The sequence below is a fragment of the Macaca nemestrina genome, chromosome 10, assembly GCF_043159975.1.
Source record: "Macaca nemestrina isolate mMacNem1 chromosome 10, mMacNem.hap1, whole genome shotgun sequence".
Lineage (NCBI taxonomy): Eukaryota > Metazoa > Chordata > Mammalia > Primates > Cercopithecidae > Macaca > Macaca nemestrina.
The window spans coordinates 61829380-61851795 of record NC_092134.1 but is presented as its reverse complement, the minus strand read 5'-3'; the positions used below and the strand labels follow the sequence as shown (position 1 = coordinate 61851795).

The 22416-nt window shown below is 39.8% G+C and overlaps 1 protein-coding gene across 2 annotated transcripts in view; it reads left to right on the top strand.

Annotated features, from left to right (window-relative positions):
- The window catches only part of LOC105473374 (leucine rich repeat containing G protein-coupled receptor 5), a 147861-nt gene extending 131407 nt beyond the window's left edge, over positions 1-16454 (top strand). The window contains exons 12-18 of one of the 2 annotated variants that reach the window (XM_011727160.3): positions 1170-1235; positions 2849-2920; positions 7767-7838; positions 8639-8764; positions 10098-10243; positions 12615-12698; positions 13790-16454. In XM_011727160.3, coding sequence (XP_011725462.2) covers positions 1170-1235; positions 2849-2920; positions 7767-7838; positions 8639-8764; positions 10098-10243; positions 12615-12698; positions 13790-14877 — 1654 coding nt within the window. In that variant the 3' untranslated portion in view covers positions 14878-16454. The remainder of the gene's footprint in view (positions 1-1169; positions 1236-2848; positions 2921-7766; positions 7839-8638; positions 8765-10097; positions 10244-12614; positions 12699-13789) is intronic. The other variant, XM_011727161.3, reaches the window with a different exon arrangement.
- The last annotated feature ends 5962 nt before the right edge of the window (positions 16455-22416 follow it).

The following is a 22416-nucleotide window of genomic DNA, read 5'->3' as shown; positions in this document are numbered from 1 at the left end:
TCAGTGTTAGCCATGAAAATCATTAGGTAGAAGGCAACACTATGCCTTTATGTAGAAGGTCTTATGTTCCCTCTATTAAGAGGTAGATGATGAAGGATTATCCCCTTCGCAGCCTGCAGAGATGAGTAAACCAATTATCAGCTTTGATAATATGTGTGCCCATTTTATTATATTCACTACTTTTCAAAAATACATACCATATTAATAATCAGGTATATTTGTGCATAGGTGTGAGGTTTTGGAGGTATTGGGTGGGGGCGTATCTTTCAAACCTTCAGAAAGTTACAAATTTGGGTTTACAGGCAGCTTCATTTGTACTATTTATGCGGAGTAAATGGACTTCATTCCTTTATAAATCCCATTTATTCAATAAGTGTAGGATAAAGTGATCAATTATAAGAATAATTTAAAGCCTCTTAGAAAAAGCATGATTTTCCCATTGCATAGTGGTGATTTGGTTTTAAGAATTAGAATCAGGCATGAAAATGTGTTAGTTGATTAGCTGATAACTTTTAAAACATGAAACAAAATTATTCTTGTATATCTATGTTACGTTATCTACCAACTTTCTTTTCTTTCAAACTTTCTGCAAATTATGATGGCTTGCTTTAGATTAGTTATATTATACTATAAATATGTCCAGATGTTTTTGTTATTCTGTAATTTGTTGAATTTTGGCTGAAGATTTTCTTAGATTCCATTCCCCCGCCTCCTTCTTGTAGTGATTGATTTCAAAGCTCCTGCTGTTTTGAATTGTTAGGTTTTTTTTAAAGAGTTGATTAGAAAAGAAACAACAATGATTTATCTTAGCTGTAGAAAACGTAGCAGCTCTTAGAGACAGAGGAACAATTATTTAATTTAATTTGTACTCATTGCAGTAAGATAATAGCTAGAGCATTATAGAGAAGTACTAATAGAATATAAATGAATTCATTAAGTAAATTATTTAAAGCAATTAAAGAAGTCTAACAGTTACGTTTCAGTCAACATTTGAATCTACTGGTTAATCCAATAATGCCTGTGACTACCTGCTCCATGTCAGTGCTGTGAAAATGATCAGAGTCTGCCTTTGGGAAATAGAACATCTTGGAGGGAAAAAGAGAGCAAAGCATGTTTCTTTATGATTTATTTGTAACAGATTTCCCCTTTTTGCACCTTCTGTTTTTCAGAGATCTGTCTTACAACCTATTAGAAGATTTACCCAGTTTTTCAGTCTGCCAAAAGCTTCAGAAAATGTAAGTCTAGAAGTCTCTAAGTCATCTAGCAAAACTCAAGAATCAAAACTTGCATTTCTCAGGGTCATTGGTTCATTTACCCTGTAGTTCACCGGGGAGACATGTGATCCTTTTCCTTCTTACACACACAAGGTGTGACTGTGCAGGGTGGTTAGAAAGTTGGGAAACATAGATAATATTATTTTTTTCATGAACTGTAGCATAATATCAGTAAAACATTTATTATATATCTGCTTTTTTCTCCCCCTAACTCAGGGTACTAGTGAATTGGGTATGTTTGGGCTTTGAAATTTTTCTTATTTTAGAAGTACAATCAAACTTACATATCTAATGAGTGGTGTTTTTTTTTGTTTTTTGTTTTTTGTTTTTTTTTTTTTTGAGACGGAGTCTCGCTGTGTCTCCCAGGCTGGAGTGCCGTGGCGTGATCTCGGCTCACTGCAAGCTCCGCCTCCCGGGTTCACGCCATTCTCTGGCCTCAGCCTCCCAAGTAGCTGAGACTACAGGCGCCCGCCACCACGCCCGGCTAGTTTTTTGTATTTTTAGTAGAGACGGGGTTTCACCATGTTAGCCAGGATAGTCTCGATCTCCTGACCTCGTGATCCACCTGCCTCGACCTCCCAAAGTGCTGGGATTACAGGCTTGAGCCACCGCGCCCGGCCGAGTGGTGTTATTTTTTAATATGTGGGGACTTGGGTTTGTTGGTGTGTTTGTTTCACAATAGTCAACTTTAGGGGAAGGCCATATTTGTCATATTTAAGGTGCTACAGATGCTACTTATGCATGAAACCCTTTAGAATTCCTCTCTTAATATTGACTCTGCTACAAAACATCAGCCTTGTTGTTTTGTTTTTGATTTCGATTTTTCTTGAGACAGAGTCTTGCTCTGTCACCCAGGCTGGAGTGCAATGGCGTGACCTCGGCTCACTGCCACCTCCACCTCGTGGGTTCAAGTGATTCTCCTGCCTCAGCCTCCCGAGTAGCTGTGATTACAGGCACCCGCCACCATGCCCGGCTAATTTTTTGCATTTTTAGTAGAGACGAGGTTTCACATGTTGGCCAGGCTGGTCTCAAACTCCTGACCTCGTGACCTGCCCACCTCGGCCTCCCAAAGTGCTGGGATTACAGGCGTGAGCCACCGCATGCGGACAGCCTTGTTTTATAGTCACACTTCAGTTTTGATCAGAACAATATTAACCATCTATCCCTTCACACTTAGTTTTTCTCTCAATGCCTTTGGGTGCTTAAGGGAAAAAAAACAAAGCAAATCTATCTGTAAAAGGCAAAGAATCTACCCTCCTGAAGACCCTCAAAGAATCCAAGAAAGACTCAGAAGGCAGCACGAGAAGAGTCCTCCAGTGTTTTGAATGATGATTGCATGTTTGGAATATGGTTTTACGTCCTTCCAAGCAAACTAGCTCCTTTGAAACAGACAATACTTGAGTGTGTAAATGGTAATGTTCTTTTTTAAACAAACAAAAATCAGTCACTTGATAGATACACTTCATGTGTTCCTTTGATTGAGGGCAGGTAGTCCCTCTATAAAAGTTATCTGAAGTCTGTAATCTTTGAAACCAGTAACTTTGAAATCAATCTTTGGAACCCTGTCATTTCAGTGACCTAAGACATAATGAAATCTACGAAATTAAAGTTGACACTTTCCAGCAATTGCTTAGCCTCCGATCTCTGTGAGTATCACCTCCCAGTGCGTTCCCCAGCACAGAGCATGGCCTTCCCCTAATGCTTTATTTTCATTGTGTGCTATTCTGGTTGGACTTTTGTGCGTATATTTGCTATGAAACAGCAAGTATTTTGCTTCTAGTAATTTCCAAGAATAAATCTAAAACTAGTAAGTTTGCAATTATGCTCTCTACCAGTCAGCAGGCAGGAAGTTTTAATGAAGAAGAAGGAGGCTAAGCTGTTGACTAGCCTACTCTGTTTTCTGTCCACAACCTGGAATCAACAGGAAACATTTTACATGCAAAAATGGGATAATCACATAATTCTATCTGCCTGCTTTTTTTTCCTGGTTAAGCAGTTTTTCAACGTGTGTCTCAAAGTGCTTAATAATCACCTGGAGGAGACTAAAAAATACAGACTCCAGACCCTTATCTGCCTCATGAGTTAGAATCTCTGGAGTGGGAACTGGGAATCTGCATTTTAACAAGTACACTAAGGTTTGAACACAGCTGTTCTAGGAAACACTTCTGTTGCTCAGGCAACTAAGATTTGTAAATACTTGTATTTAATTCCATTTTATGATTGAAATGTTATATATTAAGTTTTTTTAACTTACTAGCAGATTATTTTGTGAAATAACAGTTAAAACTTTCAATACTGAAACTGGATTTCAACATGATTTTGATGAATGGTGATGATAGGTAATGTTTAAACTATAGTATGTTTGTTAAAAACCTTTCTCTTTTGTTGACTTCTAAAGTTGTTTTTTGTCCTTAAGAGACTATACGTTTGGTAAAATAATACTATTCCTCAAAAGACTTTAAATTTACTTTTAAGAGTCACTTTCTCCCAAAAGTTTACCAGAATAACATCTTGTTCTGAATTTCGTTGTGTTGCCCTTCTCTTACTTTTGGTTGAAATTTACTTATGTAATGTTTTACTTTTAAAAAACAAAGAGGTGCAAAAGGAAAATACTTTTATGATCTGTCTTATTCACCCAGTTTGATTTCTGGCTGCCCCAAAAGTCAGTTCTATATTAAAAGTCAGGTGGATCACGAAGTCAAGAGCTCGAGACCAGCCTGGCCAACATGGTGAAACCCCATCTGTACTAAAAATACAAAAAATTAGCCGGGCATGGTGGCATGCGCCTGTAGTCCCAGCTACTCAGGAGGCTGAGGCAGGAGAATTGCTTGAACCCAGCCGGTGGAGGTTGCAGTGAGCCGAGATCACGCCATTGCACTCCAGCCTGTGACGGAGCGAGACTCTGTCAAAAAAAAAAAAAAGGCGATCTCTAAAGATACCAAAAGAATGTGACACAGACTCTGAAGAATAAATATCTGAATCCCCCTGAATTCCTCCTTCCCCTGTGACCTCACATTCAATCATTCATCAATTCATCCTCTCCACTCCTCTACCACAGGCCCTTAATGATTCATTTGGATCACCGTCGTCCTCCCAACCAGTCCTTCTATCATCTCTCTACCCATTCATCTTATTCTTTCTTAAATAAATATCTAATCATGTTATTTTCTTGCTTCAAAAACTTTCTAATTATTTTCCCTGTTGTCTTCAAGATCAGACCAAACTTCCCAGCAACACTCTTCAAAATCTGATTCCAGCCTCCTGGTACAGTGTGATCGCTCCTCAACACACTCCAGGTCCCTGAAATATGAGCCACTGTTTCTCCTATTCCCATTGCCTATAGGATCCCTCGCCACCTGTGACTTTCCGCCTGCCCATTTCACAAGAACAAGATCTTCTATCTTTGGGCCCACTTCACTCTGATGCACTTTGCACATTCTCTACTATAGAACTTAAGACTTAGCACTGTCATCAGGTAGACTATGCCATACCTGAAAACAATAAGAACTTTTTTATGTTCCCATAAATTCAAATTTCAGTAAAACTTCTAGCCCAGGGTCTAGTGCAGTGGCTTTTTCATTATTAAGCATTTAAACATGTTCTGAGCACAAGATCAGGGACTGTGAAGTCAGTGTGCCTGGGTTTGAATCACAGCTCCTGAGATTACTCTGTAATTTATTACTCAAGTGACTTATCACACAGTGTCTTTGTTTCCTCATGAGTATAATGAAGGTAAATGATAATACCTACCTCTTAGGGTTGTGGTGAGGGTTATGAGATTAAAACCTGTTAAAAAAAAAAAAAACTCATAAATGTACCTGGCACATTGTAACTATGCAACATTATTATTATGAAATAAGTATATAGCCTTTGAGGGTTCTAGCACGAAATAGAAATCATTTAAGATGGTTGAAATGCAGAAATACCATTTGACCCAGCAATCCCATTACTGGGTATATACCCCCAAAAATATAAATCATAATGCTGGGTGCAATGGTTCACACTTGTATTCCCGGCACTTTGGGAGCCTGAAGTGGGCGGAACACTTGAGGTCAGGAGTTCGAGATCAGTGTGGCCAACGTGGTGAAACCCTGTCTCTACTAAAAATACAAAAAAATTAGCTGGGCATAGTGATGGGTGCCTGTAATCCCAGCTACTCAGGAGGCTGAGGCAGTAGAAACGCTTGAACCTGGGAGGCAGGGGTTGCAGTGAGCTGAAATCGCACCACTGCCCTGCAACCTGGGTGACAGAGTGAGACTCCGTCTCAGAAAATATATGTGTGTGTGTGTGTGTGTGTGTGTGTGTGTGTATGTGTCATTCTGTTATAAAGATACATGCACACATATGTTCATTGCAGCACTATTCACAATAGCAAAAACATAGAATCAACCCAAATGCCCACCAATGATAGACTGGATAAAGAAAATGTGGTACATATACATCACAGAATACTATGCAGCAATAAAAAGGGATAAGATCATGTCCTTTGCAGGGACACGGGTGGAGCTAGAAGCCGTTATTCTCAGCAAACTAACACAGGAACAGAAAACCAGACACTGCATGTTCTCACTTATAAGTGAGAGCTGAACAATAAGAGCACATGGGCACAGGGAGTGGGATACCACACACCAGGGCCTATCAGGGTGGCAGGGGGAGGGAAAGCATCCGGATAAATAGCTAATGCATGCAGGGCTTAATACCTAGGTGATGGGTTAATAGGTGCAGCAAACCTAGCATGGCATATGTTTACCTATGTAACAAACCTGCATGTCCTGCATGTGTATCCTGGAACTTAAAATTAAATTAAATTTTTTAAAAAGACAGTTCAAATGAAAAGACACTTACATAGGTGCTGGCAGGGAACAAGCAAAGGATAGGTGTGCAGCAACCAGTAACATCTGGGGCTAGAGTCACAGGGAGGAAATGATGTTTCCAGGACACAGAAAGAGCTTAAGCATGGAGAAGTGTTGCAGCCCTTGAGAAGTCTGTAGCTGCCGTGAGAGAGATGGTTCCAAAACAGGGAAGAGAAGACCATGAGGGCCCTGACCTCCCTTTCCTCCTGGGGCTTCTCCTGAGAATACAACTGAGGCCATTAGGGAGCTCTGGGGATGCAGCCTGCAGAATCAGCCCCAGGCACAGAGCAGGGCAGGAAAGCAGAAAATGACTCCTCTGGGGCTGCTGGGAGGATTCCAGCACACAGGCTCATGAATTGAAAAGGAATTACAGGCCTTTGAACATATAAATTCTCACATATTTACTTAAACCCCAGTCAAATCACTCTAAGCACCATGGCAGGACTTGGCCTACATTCCAGATATTCTGCTCTGTGAAGCTCTCCCAGGGCACCGTGATCTACTTAAAGCTGCCAAAAAGACTCTGACAGATGGTATTACTTGCTCACCTCAGTGACACGTATTTCTTGAGCAGCTCAACAGAAGACAGTCTTCTCACTCAATTACCCAAAGCCCAGCCGCCATTTGTAGCTTTTCTGCCTTCCATACATTTCCTCCCCTTGTTAGCTGCAATTTTCTTCTGTTCTGGGATCAAGGAAAAGACTTCCAGTTTCCTCCAGGAAAGGAGGACAGGTCCCTAAGGAACCTTTCAAATGAGAATGTAAATATTTTGTGCATACCATTTATTAAGGTAACCCTGGAGCCCAATATCATCAACTTTTCTACACTTGAGAAAAGTTGACTTTGTTTACTTTCAGTTCTCTCAAATGCTTACATCTTAGTTACCATTGTTAGTCATTTACAAAAATTAAAAATCTTAAATTCATCCTTCCTTTTTAAAAATGTAGTTCTTATTCCTGATAAATTATCTACAGAAGTTTTTGTAAAAGATTTTATTCCTACTTAATTATCTGCAGTTCATTACGTGTACATGGGAAGTGAATTTTATTTCCCCATAAACTGTACTTTTTCTTTACTATCAAAGAATTTTATTTCTAACATATGTTGGCCCCTATTTTATTCATATCCTGGCTAATAATTTACTTGTCAGTATCCTTCCTGGAAATTTTCTTGAAAGCATCTTTGTGTTTCTCTCAAGGCCTAACATATATGAGTGATGTGCCCACATTTTTTTGAGTTTCATTACCCATCCAAGGACATTTTGTAATTTAAAACTTACTTGTCAGAAGAAGAGACTCAGAAGTTTCTGTCCCTTCCCACACTGCTACAACCACTCATTTTAGAAAGGCCCTAATAAAATTTTACAACCATATTAAAGTTAACCTTTTAGCAAGAGTAAAAACCAAAATATCCACCTGAATGATGTTTCCTTAATTGGTTTTAACAAGCTTGATTTAAAGTTCTCTCATTAGTCATTTTATACCACTAACATCTTAATCTGAAGGGCAGTTTGATAAGTTAATTGTTTCTGATCTGAAGGGAAATTAAATTAATTTTGGTAGAAGACTGAATGCCTATGATAAAACTTCACATGTTCTTGATTCTATTTAATTCTCTCATTTGCCTTTTTTCAAAATAGGAATTTGGCTTGGAACAAAATTGCTATTATTCACCCCAATGCATTTTCCACTTTGCCATCCCTAATAAAGCTGTGAGTATTCCATAACTTGTTTATGCCATGTCTCTTAATAATTGGGGACCATCTAGTTAATTTTAAAAGTTGGTTTTGTTGAAGAAGCTGGAAATGCGCAGATGACCTGCCCTCTGTGTTCTCCGTGCCTAGAGCTTGTCAGAGCCAAGGAGGAGTTCTGCTCCTCCAGGGCCACATGGGCCCTTAAGTGGATAATTGATCTGGGTGACACCTGGTTCTCATTATTCAGCCAAAGTTTTTTATTCTTGCTGAGTAATCAGGTGGAATGGAATAAGATGTCAGTTCAGGTCTGAAGGGCTTCCATTTTATTTTATGCCATTTTGACTGATAGAGAACCTTCCCGTCCCTTCCCTGCTCCAACTTCCCATCTCTTGCTCCTTCCTCTCCCCATCTGTTATCTAATAAAGAAAGAAGAAATTGGTTAGACAGAAGTTAGAAGAGGAACGGGAGTAAATACACCCCCTACACTTTTTACTTCTCACTTCTAATCTAGTCAGCATCACTTTTCAAATTAAATATAACACCTTCCCCTTGATTTTAGACGTCCCCACCTGACAAAATGAAGCTGAATATAGAACAATTTGAATACAATTAAAACCTTTTCTCCCCTGCAATCCTGACTGTGAATAGAAAAGTTATCCCTAGCTAAACCAAAATGGTTACTTTTACCGTTAAGAGTAAGGACGCTGCTTAGAAGTTTTTATTGAGTAGTTTAACGATCTTTAGGTTGTTGTTTTTTTTAACATAAATGTTTTATGCTAACATAGACTAAAAGCCAATTGTTATTTGATGTTTTGCAGGGACCTATCGTCCAACCTCCTGTCGTCTTTTCCTGTAACTGGGTTACATGGTTTAACTCACTTAAAATTAACAGGAAATCATGCCTTACAGAGCTTGATATCATCTGAAAACTTTCCAGAACTCAAGTGAGTTTGTCATTAAAACTAATAAGATGCATTTGTGGTCATGTGAAATAATAGATGTATTATAGTGGTGTTCTAAATTTACGAGGTCGTGAGACCCTTTTGAATTGCATTTCATGCCCTCAAGTCTCCTAACCCTGGAGCATTGTTAGGACAAGCCCTGCAGTGGGAAAATGTGTCCTCCTGACCATATTTCCTTTCCTTCTCAAAGATGCCTCCCAGAATCAGAGTTCATTGGAGGAGTTTGAAAACCATTGATCCGTGGGATATATATAAACTAGGGCATGTCATTAAATAACATTATAACATTATTCTACTCTTGTTTACGATTTTTAATTTAGCTTGTATGTATCTAATAAAATGTACTAAATTAATATTTGTTTGAGGACGTAATGCTGCTTAAAATTGGTTATGCTTATTATTGACAAAGAGGTATCTTGAAAGATTGTGTATTTTTTAACCCACGGTAGTTTTTACATACTTTTAAAATTACGAAAATAATAAAACCCCAAAAGAGAGTTGGGAAATTATAAGAGAGAACAAAAATCTTTTTAAAATTTTTAATGTTTTTATTTTTTATGGTTACATAGTTGGTGTATATATTTATGGGGCATATGAAATGTTTTGATACAGGCATGCAATATGTAATAAGCACATCATGGAAAATGGGGTATCCATCCCCTCAAGCATTTATCCTTTGAGGTACAAACAATCCAATTACACTATTTTAAAATGCCCAATTAAATTATTATTGACTACAGTCACCCTGTTGTGCTATTGAATAGTAGGTGTTATTTATTCTTCCTATTTTTGTACTCATTAACCAGCCCCACTTCCCCAAAAGTCTACCCTTCCAAGTCTCTGTTAAGCATCCAAGAACAAAAATCTTGAAAATGCCCCCCAAATAACATTTTTAAGTTACTTCCTTCCAAGCTTTGTTTCCAGTGCATTTTTAATTGTTAGACTCAAAATGTGCATAGAAATAGATGTCATATTTTAGTCACTTATTCTGCCATAAGCAGTTTTTCATGTTGCTACAATTTTTCCTAGCAGTCATTTTTTTAACCTTTTTATTTTGGAAATTTTCCATCATTTGAGTAATGGAAGTTGCATCCCTCAGCTTCAGCAATTAAGATTTCATAGTGATCATTTTTAATAACTTCATTGTTTTTATAAATAGCACTGTAATGAACACCTTTATGCCCATAACTTATATTTTTGATTGTTTATTTAGGCTAAAATCCAAAGGTAGAATAATTGGGTGAAAGAAGATGAATACTATATTTAATTATCCGTTTCTTTAAGTGTTTTTTGTTTGGGTTTTGTTCATTTAAAGGATTATAGAAATGCCTTATGCATACCAGTGCTGTGCATTTGGAGTGTGTGAGAATGCCTATAAGATTTCTAATCAATGGAATAAAGGTGACAACAGCAGTATGGACGACCTTCATAAGAAAGATGCTGGAATGTTTCAGGTTCAAGGTAGGACTTGCTATGCCATGGTAATGAAATTGTGTTGTGTTTGATGGAACACATGAAAATGAATTACATTCGATGAAAAGTCATCAAACAGGCCGGGCGTGGTGGCTCACACCTGTAATCCTCAACACTTTGGGAGGCCAAGGCAGATGGATCACTTGAGGTCAGGAGCTTGAGACCAGCCTGGCCAACATGGCGAAACCCTATCTCTACCAAAAACACAAAAAAATTAGCCAGGCATGGTGGCGCATACCAGTAATCCCAGGTACTTGGGAGGCTGAGGCATGAGAATCGCTTCAACCCGGGAGGCAGGTTGATTCCAAAGCAAGCTGAGCTGAGATTGCGCCACTGCACTCCAGCCTGGGCAACAGAACAAGACTATCTCAAAAAAAAAAGAAAAAAATAATTATCAAACAGATTATCTGAACTTCAGACAAGTCCTTGTACCTCAGCAAATTATGAATAAATCCCACTTTTTAAAGACTACCTGAGAAAGAGAAAACTCGCTCAGGATTCATTCTAAAATTTCATCTGTTCTGTAGGTGAATTCTTATATTTATATTTATAATTAGATTCCCGCTTAGCATATACTGTCCTCAGGGGTGATTACTGACATGGTGTTTCCATCAGCTTTTTAAAGGGTGCTATTTCGGAGGATGCCTTTTTCATACACACTTCAGAACCTTTTTCTCCAGAAGACAAAATCCATTTTCATTCTTATGGCCTGGAAGGAGTGAAAGATATAAACATTTTAGATTCCTTCGTATTTCAGCAGAAGGGCTTAAGAATCCTACTTTTTGTCCAACTGATTCTAAATCATTCTCCTCCCCTACCCCACCCCGGGGTATCTGTCCGGAAGGTGAAATGAGATAATGTCTGTAAAGCTTGGCTTTCCTTGAATTAAGACGTTACCTAAACAGACAACAATGCCTCTCAAACCACACCTGTGGTAATGAGGAGGCGCTTTGGGCACCACCCCCTGCCTTCCCTGCCAACCCTGCGAGTTTGCACAAAGTCTAAACAGACTAAACAGAAGGATGGCTTCTCACCCTTTGGGCCTTAATGGTTTGTTGATTCCAAAGCAAGTATGATTCAGTCTGTCGGCAGATAACCTTACCAGGTTTTCCTGTCTGCGTATCTGTTTAAGGAACTGATATCTTGGTCCTTGCCTTTTTTGTTTTAGGCCACAGCATGCGTCTTGTTCTTGTTCTTGCTTCAGTTTTTGCTCCTCCTGCCTCACCCACTCTAATGTCTCTCAAAAATGTTCACTCAAAAAATAAAAACACAAGCAAAAAGTTATTAGAGAGCCTACTTTGTGCCAGGCACTGTTCTAGGCCTTGAAAGCACACAATGAACAACAGAGAGAGACGGTCATTCATGGAGTTTATTTTCAAAAGCAGTGATTCTCAACCCTGGACCACATATTAGAATCACATAGCAACTTTTAAAAAATATTGGTCCCCAATTCCCACATGAGACCAATTAAATCTGTGTCTTTGGGGAAATATGTTAGATCACAAAACTCCTATTTCATGGATAGCTAAACCAAGCACCAAGTAGTTACTTGATTTGTCCTCCGTTATGCAGAATTCCCCAGGGAAGATTGAAACTTACTGTATCTGATTCTCCCTCTGGTGTTCAGAGAACATAGCCTAGAACATTTGCACTATAGCTATTGTAGTGTTAGAAATTTGGATAAAGTGGTTTCTGCTCTGAATGAAGAGGCCCATAGCCTCCTCTAATTTAGCTCTTCAATGTGGGAACATCATGAGCTGCAGGGAACAAGAGCAGAATGGGAAAGTTTAGATGTTATACCCGGAGTCTTGGGTCACTCTCCCTCATCCTCAGTTGTACTAGAATAGTATGTCACAGCAGCTTGAGTCGAACATCCAAAGGCAACTTTATAAGGGACTTGCAAGAAAGCTAGAGCACAAGGAATTTGTGACAGTTCATGTCTCCAGAATAACCCAGGACTCTCCACTCTGGGATTTGGTCCCTTGAAAAGAGAGGCAGAGGCCGGGCGCGGTGGCTCAAGCCTGTAATCCCAGCACTTTGGGAGGCCGAGACGGGCGGATCACGAGGTCAGGAGATCGAGACCATCCTGGCGAACACGGTGAAACCCCGTCTCTACTAAAAAATACAAAAAAAAAAAAAAAAAACTAGCCGGGCGAGGCCTGTAGTCCCAGCTACTCGGGAGGCTGAGGCAGGAGAATGGCATAAACCCGGGGGGCGGAGCTTGCAGTGAGCTGAGAACCGGCCACTGCACTCCAGCCCGGGCGACAGAGCCAGACTCCGTCTCAAAAAAAAAAAAAAAAAAAAAAAGAAAAGAAAAGAGAGGCAGAACTAATCATTCCAGGACTTCTTGTGCCTGCAGATGAACGTGACCTTGAAGATTTCCTGCTTGACTTTGAGGAAGACCTGAAAGCCCTTCATTCAGTGCAGTGTTCACCTTCCCCAGGTGAGAAAGGCATCAAAACTTCCTTAACAGCAGTATGCACCAGTGATTCTGAGTCCATGAAAAACAATGCAGCTATACTTTAAAAGCCAAATCTGTGCCAGCTATGCAGCTCATCAGTAACCCTCCCCATAGTGGCCTGTCAAATACAAATGTTCATTCCCTGGAGTTTTCACTTGCCAATAGGATTGAGGTGGGAGGACTTTTGATTTAACTTAATGTAAACTAAAGAATCAAGTATGCTGTTAGAGGTATATGTAATTTTTAAAATGATATTAGCAATTTACCCTGAAATAGTATGCTATAATCTTGTTTTGTGTAATCACCGACTTTTGAAAGTGACTTAGGTTCTTCTTATAAATAACTATTTGGTAAAAGCAAATAATAGTTTGTACAGATAGGAAGGAAGGAAGGAAGGAAGGAAGGAGGAGGAGGAGGAGGAGGAGGGGGGAAGGGAAGAAAGGAAAGGAAAGAGGAAGGGGAGGGGAAGAGATGGGAAGGGAGGGGAGGAAAGTGAAGTTGAATTCACTTAATAGTTTGTCCCATTCCAAAAAACAGGATGAGCCAGTTGAAAAAAGACAACTAGGAAGAGTTGATATTTTATTTTTAATGAATAGATTGTTCCTTGCTCCCTAACCTCAAATTTTAATCTAAAACTAAGATGATATTTTCATGAAACGCACGTTCATAATATTATGGAGTATTCCCCTGGGATTCTCCTTGTCTGCCTATGGAAACTTGTGGAAATATTCTGAAAAGTTATGTAATGAAAAGTCCAGGAGATCTGGCTTTTTACCTGGCGCCAACACAGCTGTATCTTAGGGACTTCAATCAAGTGATCAAAATTCTCCATTCTCATTTCTCCATCAATACCCTGGAACAGGAGCACCTGGTGTACTCACCCAGCTAGTGCTGCAGAAGATCCAGGGTGACAGTGGCTTGAGATAGTGGAGCATGCACATGGGCACTGTGTGTTATCAGGCTGTTTTTGACCACTATCTCTTGGCCTCCTAAATAAAGAGACAAAAGGGTAATTCAGCAAAAGTTGTAAACCCTAATTTGATACTCAATCTTTTCCTTCCTTGGACTTCTAGGCCCCTTCAAACCCTGTGAACACCTGCTTGATGGCTGGCTGATCAGAATTGGAGTGTGGACCATAGCAGTTCTGGCACTTACTTGTAATGCTTTGGTGACTTCAACAGTTTTCAGATCTCCTCTGTACATTTCCCCCATTAAACTGTTAATTGGGGTCATCGCAGTGGTGAACATGCTCACGGGAGTCTCCAGTGCTGTGCTGGCTGGTGTGGATGCATTCACTTTTGGCAGCTTTGCACGACATGGTGCCTGGTGGGAGAATGGGGTCGGTTGCCAAGTCATTGGTTTTTTGTCCATTTTTGCTTCGGAATCATCTGTTTTCCTGCTTACTCTGGCAGCCCTGGAGCGTGGGTTCTCTGTGAAATGTTCTGCAAAATTTGAAACGAAAGCTCCCTTTTCTAGCCTGAAAGTAATCATTTTGCTCTGCGCCCTGCTGGCCTTGACCATGGCCGCAGTTCCCCTGCTGGGTGGCAGCGAGTATGGCGCCTCCCCTCTCTGCCTGCCTTTGCCCTTTGGGGAGCCCAGCACCACGGGCTACATGGTCGCTCTCATCTTGCTCAATTCCCTTTGCTTCCTCATGATGACCATTGCCTACACCAAGCTCTACTGCAATTTGGACAAGGGAGACCTGGAGAATATTTGGGACTGCTCTATGGTGAAGCACATTGCCCTGTTGCTCTTCACCAACTGCATCCTATACTGCCCCGTGGCTTTCTTGTCCTTCTCCTCTTTACTAAACCTCACATTTATCAGTCCTGAAGTAATTAAGTTTATCCTTCTGGTGATAGTCCCACTTCCTGCATGTCTCAATCCCCTTCTCTACATCCTCTTCAATCCTCACTTTAAGGAGGATCTGGTGAGCCTGGGAAAGCAAACCTACTTCTGGACAAGATCAAAACACCCAAGCCTGATGTCAATTAACTCTGATGATGTCGAAAAACAGTCCTGTGACTCGACCCAAGCCTTGGTAACCTTTACCAGCTCCAGCATTGCTTATGACCTGCCTCCCAGTTCCGTGCCATCACCAGCTTATCCAGTGACTGAGAGCTGCCATCTTTCCTCTGTGGCATTTGTCCCATGTCTCTAATTAATATGTGAAAGAAAATGTTTTCAAAAGTTGAGAACCTGAAAATGTGAGATTGAGTATATCAGAGCAGTAACTAATAAGAGCTGAGGTGAAACTCGGTTTAAAAACCAAAAAAGCATCTCTCAGTTAGTGAGAAAAGGCTGAAAACCTATTGATACTTGAGAGTGAATATAAGTCTAAATGCTGCTTCTATAATTTGTTCAGCTAAGGGATAGATTGGTCACACTATTTAAGTGAGCCCAGATCAAAAAAGCGGATTGAAATTTCCTTTAGAAAAGATTCTCCATGATTTGAATTGCATTCTCTTTAAACTCACCAATGTAATCATTTTGGGAGGAGGGAGAACCCACTTACTTTCCAAAAATGGGTTTATTTAAACCCACAAACTCAAGAGGTTGTTGGGGGAACTAGGAAAATAAGGGTTTTCAATGAACTGCATTACTAGGTAGAGGCTGTGATCCATAGGATTTCATTCTAATGACCATGTGAAGATGTCTGAGCCCTCCTTTGCCTTTCCTCAGAAAGGATCCTTCCAAGGCACCAATCCCTTGGATGGATAATGTAAGGTATTGTTAACTCACTCATATTGAGATCATTTTTAGAGATACCAGGTTTTATATATCAGCACTAGATGGTTCCACCCTCATGGAATAAAACTGCTTACAAATATTTTGAAAGGAAAATTGACCGAAATTCTTAAATTGTTACTAAGGCAATCATGCACAGGTGATGTATGTCTTATCTGATTTGCTTTTAACTCCTTGGTGCCCCAAGCTCAGAAGGGAATTCCACTGCCAGCAATGAACATACCTGGAAAAGACAGTAAGCAATTTGTTGTTTTTTTTTTTTTCCTGGGTTAGTAAATAATTTTTGCAAGAGGTTTTATCAGTTGATTCAAACCGATGTGTATCTTAATGATCAAATGTGCACATGACGTAAATTAAGTCCACTGATACAGCTTCTCACACATGCCTCTCTAGCAGCTCTGGCAAACCCAATATCTGACACCACTTTGGACTCAAGAGACTCAGTAACATATTATCCTGTTTATTTAGCTTGGTTTTAGCTGTTTTCTCTCTGGATAACCCACTTGTGTCAGGAACATTACTTCTCTGCTTATTCAATATTAATACTGTGTTAGGTATTTTAAGAAGCAAGTTATTAAATAAGAAAAGTCAAAGTATTAATTCTTACCTTCTATTATCCTATATTAGCTTCAATACATCCAAACCAAATGGTTGTTAGGTAGATTTATTTTTATATAAGCATGTTTATTTTGATCAGATGTTTTAACTTGGATTTGAAAAAATACATTTATGAGATGTTTTATAAGATGTGTAAATATAGAACTGTATTTATTACTATAGTAAAGGTTCAGTAACATTAAGGACCATGATAATGATAATAAACCTTGTACAGTGGCATATTCTTCCATATATATTGCATTTCTCTGTCCATTTTCTTTAAATTCATGAACTGTATATATGTAAATATATAGTACTTGTAAATAGATTCTAAATTTGCTTTTCTATTGGGTAAAAAATAAATTTGTAATAAAATGTGACTATAAAACAAAATATTTTCAAGTCTATTTATTGAGCCCACAGGCAGATATATAGTCTCCTAAATGTTTTTAAGTTTTGGAGTATAAGTACCTTTGCTATTTAAGTATTAATATTTGTTCTTAATACTCTAAATATATGGGACTTATCTTAAAAAATCAATATTTCACAAAACAAATCAAAATATCATTACCAACTCCTGAATTGTTTATGATTGATAATGCCATTTTGTCCTGACTGTTGTGAAGCTTATGATAGTTTGGATTTTATAAGCTAGAACTTTTTTTGGTCTCAAACCTCTTTTGCAATGTAAGAAAAAAACCTCACAATTAGAAAGAAATATATGAATAACAAATCAACCTTAAATAATTCATTTGATGATTATGTCAAGGCCAAAACATGAGGACATGCAATTCCCAGGGCACAAAGAAACGCACTGTTCCCCTTCAGTCCCCATCCCCAAAAACATGAGAAATGAAATTATTTTTCTAGACATCTGTGCCAGACCTTACCAACTCCAGTGGTGATTCCCACCCTCCTTGCATGGATTGCAAAATGAAACCATCAAGTACTGGTAAGAGGCACAGTATTATTGCTAAAATTAACATGTTTACGGAGCACCCACAGGGCACCTGGCACTGAGTTTTCCACCTACCCATCAGACTTAACCACATGCCCAAACCTAGTTAAGAGGTATCCAATGGGATCCTCTCTTGTGCAGTCCATGCTTGGCTTGGCTTGGCTTGGCTTATCTTCAGCAGAAACAAGAGCTCACTCCCGCTACTCTCACACCTCTTAGCCCAGGCAGCAGATATAAAAGTTGCCTCTAGAGCAATGCATCTCATTCTTTCTTTTTAATATTTTTAATATACTTGCCCAAAGTCAGGAACAAGTCCTGGCAGCCCCTTTGTCTCCCACTCAAGAAAACACAAGACAGTAATTAATTAAAAAAAAAAAAAAAAAAACAGATACTTAAATTCACTGCAACTTATTTCTTTAGATAAATCCACAGGCTTTATTATTTTATTGACAAAACACTATTCATAATACACCTTACACAAAACACTGACATCTGATAAATATTCTTCACTCTAATATAGCATAATCAGAAAGAACTTGAATTACATCCACAAATAAATAAATCTACAGTGAGAAGGGGACAGATTGAACAACAGTAAAGAACAAACCATGGAGCAAATTTGTAAAAACCATAAACTGTGAACTAGCTTAAAGTAAGGGAGTAACAATTTTGTTTCCAAAAACAGGTTCATTTATTCAACAAATACTGTGCACCATTATGTGCAGTATTCTGTGCATTGGGGATAACAAAAAACAAGGTCTGGAATTCGCATTCCAGTGGAGGGGAGATAGACAATAAACAAATATAACCATGGAAATATCTGATAGTAACACAAATGAAGGAAATGAAGCTATTTTAAATAGTCTGTTGGGAATGATTAGTGTGCTGCTTTAGAAAGGCCTCTCTGGAAAGCCACCTTTTAAGCTAAGACCTTATGCTCACGATGGAGCTACCTTTGCTTTTGAGTTTAACCAGTTACATCAAAAAACTCATCATCTGTAGTCCCTCTCTTCATATGTCACCCATGACAAACTATTTTGAAGGACATTTTAATAAAAAAAATATTAGGTGGCTGTTATCACACAAATTTTTGTTCAACTCTTACTGAAGAGAAAATCATTCTTATATGAAATAAAAAACATCTACTCATTTAGTTTTGGCTAAAAATAGAAAAATGAAGTAGTAAAAGGAAACAAAAGTAGCCACACCCTGTTCATTTAGAACCAGAAAAACTTTAACATATGAAAAAATAACATTGTCCTACTTCTTTGTTAATCTTACCACATTTAGTTCAGGGGCCCATCTGATGAGAAAGAAGTCCTAGACAAATAGACGGGATTGCTGTGACCCTACTAGTTCCATTCATGCTCTTCAGTACTGGAGATTTGATTTTATAGTTCCACTATGCAGATAAAAGAGACTGTCTTCCTACAGGCCACTAAACACTAACCATTTTCTGTCTCAGGCCACAGAGACCCTTAACTACGATTAGGTTATGGTTGCTTTTCCTTGCAAGTGAAGTGAGGAGGGGCTGTGTAGCCATATCCCCATTTCAATGTCCTTATGAACATTTCTAAAGATGTTGAACTCAGATTCTACACTGACTCATTCATCTCACACAAGTTCCTGAAGCCTATCGGGTAGGATGATAAAACTTCAGAAACAGGCAGAAAATGCATGTGATAGGCTGGAGAAGCATCATGGAATACAGTTTCATACCCATTGTGGACATGACTTTCCACTCTAGAGATTGTACTTTACAGGAATGTTGAAAACATGCTACTCCATGAGAACAGTGAATGAAACAGTGAGTGGAATAGGGAAATGATATCCTATCAAATAATAGCCTAAAAAATGGAGAATGTATCACCTGGAGAAAAGCAGGCTAAAGGAAAATATTTAAAATCTTTGAATAATTGAAATTTACTAAGTGCTTTTCTAAGTACCAGCCTATAGTAGGCCAAATAGTAAAATGATTAAACTCAACTGCCAGACAGGCCTGGGTTCAAATCCTACTTCTGTTACCATCTGTGTAATCCTTGGACAAGGTATTTAATTTTTTTTCAGCCTCAAATTTCTCCTCAAAAATATGGGCATCGGCCGGGCGCGGTGGCTCACGCCTGTAATCCCTGCACTTTGGGAGGCCGAGGCGGGCGGATCACGAGGTCAGGAGATCGAGACCATCCTGGCTAACACGGTGAAACCCCGTCTCTACTAAAATACAAAAAATTAGCCGGGCGCGGTGGCGGGCGCCTGTAGTCCCAGCTACTCGGGAGGCTGAGGCAGGAGAATGGCACGAACCCAGGAGGCGGAGCTTGCAGTGAGCCGAGATGGTGCCACTGCACTCCAGCCTGGGCGACAGAGTGAAGACTCCGCCTCAAAAAAAAAAAAAATGGGCATCATACCACCAGTCTCATAGCATTGGAAATACTAATAACTCAGTGTATATAAAGTTATCATCACACTACCTGAAAAGTATTGAATAGTACGTATTTAATAAATGGATCCTGTCTTTTCTCCCTTTTTTGACAGCCTTATGGAATGAGCAAAGCAGGACTTGTCATTTTGCCAATGAAAATATAGAGTCAGAAGAATAAGTGACTTTCGAAGGTCACAGATGAGGAACTAGGACTAAAACCCAAGTTTCACTTAATAGAACTGAAAAACAGTCATAGAGTAAGCTGACTTACTCTTTAAGAGAACAAGAACCAACTGGTGAACGATTCAGAGAGACAGATTTGGCTTACCTAAGAAAGATTCCATCAGGTCTCTTGTATACCAAAAAAAACTACCATACTGAGTGAGAAGTTAGATCAAATTACAGCTCACTTTCCGATGACCAACGTTTTGGATGAGTGCTTGTTAGTCTTCTCAGAAGGAATGCCAGATTCAGAAGATTGCTGAGGAAGGCAGTGAGACCTTATATCAACATCCTGAAACCAGAGGGTATAGTTGTCACAAGTGGGTGGGCGTTCGTCAGTCCACTCAGCATGGTGAAGGATAAAGACGTGAGATTTAAGCCCACTTGTTACAGACCTGCTGTGCAGCACTAGAAAAGTCCCTTCATTGTTTTGGTTCCTGAGTGAGTCTGATCTTTGCCCTCAAACTACTGATGAAACAATATCAACTCTTTAAGGTTCTAGCAGGTTTGATGTCTGTTCTTTCTACTGCTCTCTCTCTCTCCAGGTAGTGAGAAGTACAGATAAAAGTCTAGTAAGCCAGAGCCACAGCCCCAAATCACAGAAATACCATCACCAAACAGCAATAGATGGCAAAGTTAAGACATCACACATCAGATTGTCTCTTTAGCTGCTGACAGTCCTCAGATGTCTACCCGTCACTCTATTTGCTGCCTGCCTTCCTTCTTTCTTCGTATCATTTTTGATCCAAGCCTGTAAGTATTAGATTACTGAGATGAAATATTCAATGACTGTGGTTAGTTAGCCTCTTTTGATCATAAGTCATGATGGAGAGTAGAGAGTTACTGGTAGGACACACGTGGAAACAAGAAAAACAGGAATCTGGCCGGGCGCGGTGGCTCACGCCTGTAATTCCAGCACTTTGGGAGGCCAAGGCAGGAGGATCACCTGACGTCGGGAGTTCGAGACCAGCCTGGTCAACATGGTGAAACCTCGTCTCTACTAAAAATACAAAAAACTAGCCGGGTGTTGTGGCATGTGCCTGTAATTCCAGCTACTCAGGAGGCTGAGGCAGGAGAATAGCTTGAACACGGGAGGTGGAGTTGCAGTGAGCCGAGATGGGGCCACTGCACTCCAGGTTGGGCGACAGAGCGAGACTCCATTTCAAAAAGAAAAAAAGAAATAAAAGAATGGCTACTCCATGGACAGAGCAGCCCTAATGGCTGCTAGTTGCCCATTTTTATGGTTATTGCTTGATGATATGCTAAACAAGGGGTGTATTATTAATGCCTCCCCTTTTTAGACCATATAGGGTAACCCTGGCGTTGCCATGGTATTTGTAAACTGTCATGATGCTGCATCCACAGAGGATGTGTTAGGGTTTGTGGCTGGAAAACAACGGCAAATATGAGAGCATGGGCTGGATTAGTATCCCCAATCTGCCTCCCTTAGTGAGGAAAATCTGTCTTGGTCCTTGAACCTCCGGATGGCCCAGCCCCCAGGGCTCTGTCCCACAAGGACAATGAACAACCAGATTCTTTCCCTTTTAGAGAAGCAGAAGATTCAAATTGAGGCAAGATGATTAGTAGTAAGTGCATGCCCTCAGGGAAAACCTTGTAGGGGAAGTGTTGGGGAAATGGGCTGAGGTAACAAGTACCAGCAAATAAAGTTATGCCATAGAGAAAAGTTACAGAATTTAGATGATTAGGCTGGGTGGGGTGGCTCACACCTGTAGTCTCAGCACTTTGGGAGGCCAAGGCTGGAGAAGCACTTGAGCCCAGGAGTTTGAGCCCAGGAGCTCGAGACCAGCATGGGCACTGGGCAACATGGCAAAACTCTATCTCTACAAGAAAAAAAATACAGAATAGAGATGATCAACTGGAAGCAACAGAAGTGTTTGAAGCAAAGACAAAGAAAAACTGGGTCACCACACTGGTGAGAAATCCATAAGGTGAAGGGGACAATAGAAACACTCTATCCCAGGGCTGGGTTAAAGCCTTCCACTTCTTATTTATTTATTTATTTTGAGACAGGGTCTTACTCCCTCACCCAGGATGGAGTGCAGTGGTGTGATCTCGACTCACTGCAACTGTCGAAGATGTTTGAACCAGAGCAATTCCGTCTCGAATAAGGAGCTGGGTAAAATGAGGCTGAAATCTACTGGGTTGCATTCCCTGATGGTTAAGGCATTCTAAGTCACAGAGGAGATGGGAGGTTGGCACAAAATACAGGTCATAAAGACCTTGCTGCTAAAAGAGCTTGCAGTAAAGAAGCCGGCTAAAACCCACCAAGACCAAGATGGCGACAAGAGTGACGTCTGGTCGTCCTCACTGCTACACTCAGTCAGATCATGAAGGGAAGATGCTTGAACTGAAAGATCAAACAGAATTTTGGCTGGCAATGACACCATGAGAAGCCAAAATTATGTGTAAATTTAAGTTTTGAGAAGTAGAAATGGCCACTATGGTGAGAAAAACAAAAGACTGGGGTAGCAAGCAAAAAGGAGTAGAAGATGCCAAGCAGCTCTAGGAATGATAAAGTGTCTAGACAGTTCCATTCCCTGGGTGGCTTGGTCATGGTTTTTGGTCCTAATTTTAGGTGTCTGGGAATATGCCTGTTGTATTCTTTCAATGAACCCCTTTTATATTTGAACCAGTTTGAAGAACTTTTTGTAGTTGTTATTATCCCTCACAAAAAAACCACTCTCCAACTAAAATGCCCACCCCCAACTGTCCAAAACGTTTGTTAGTATAGCTGT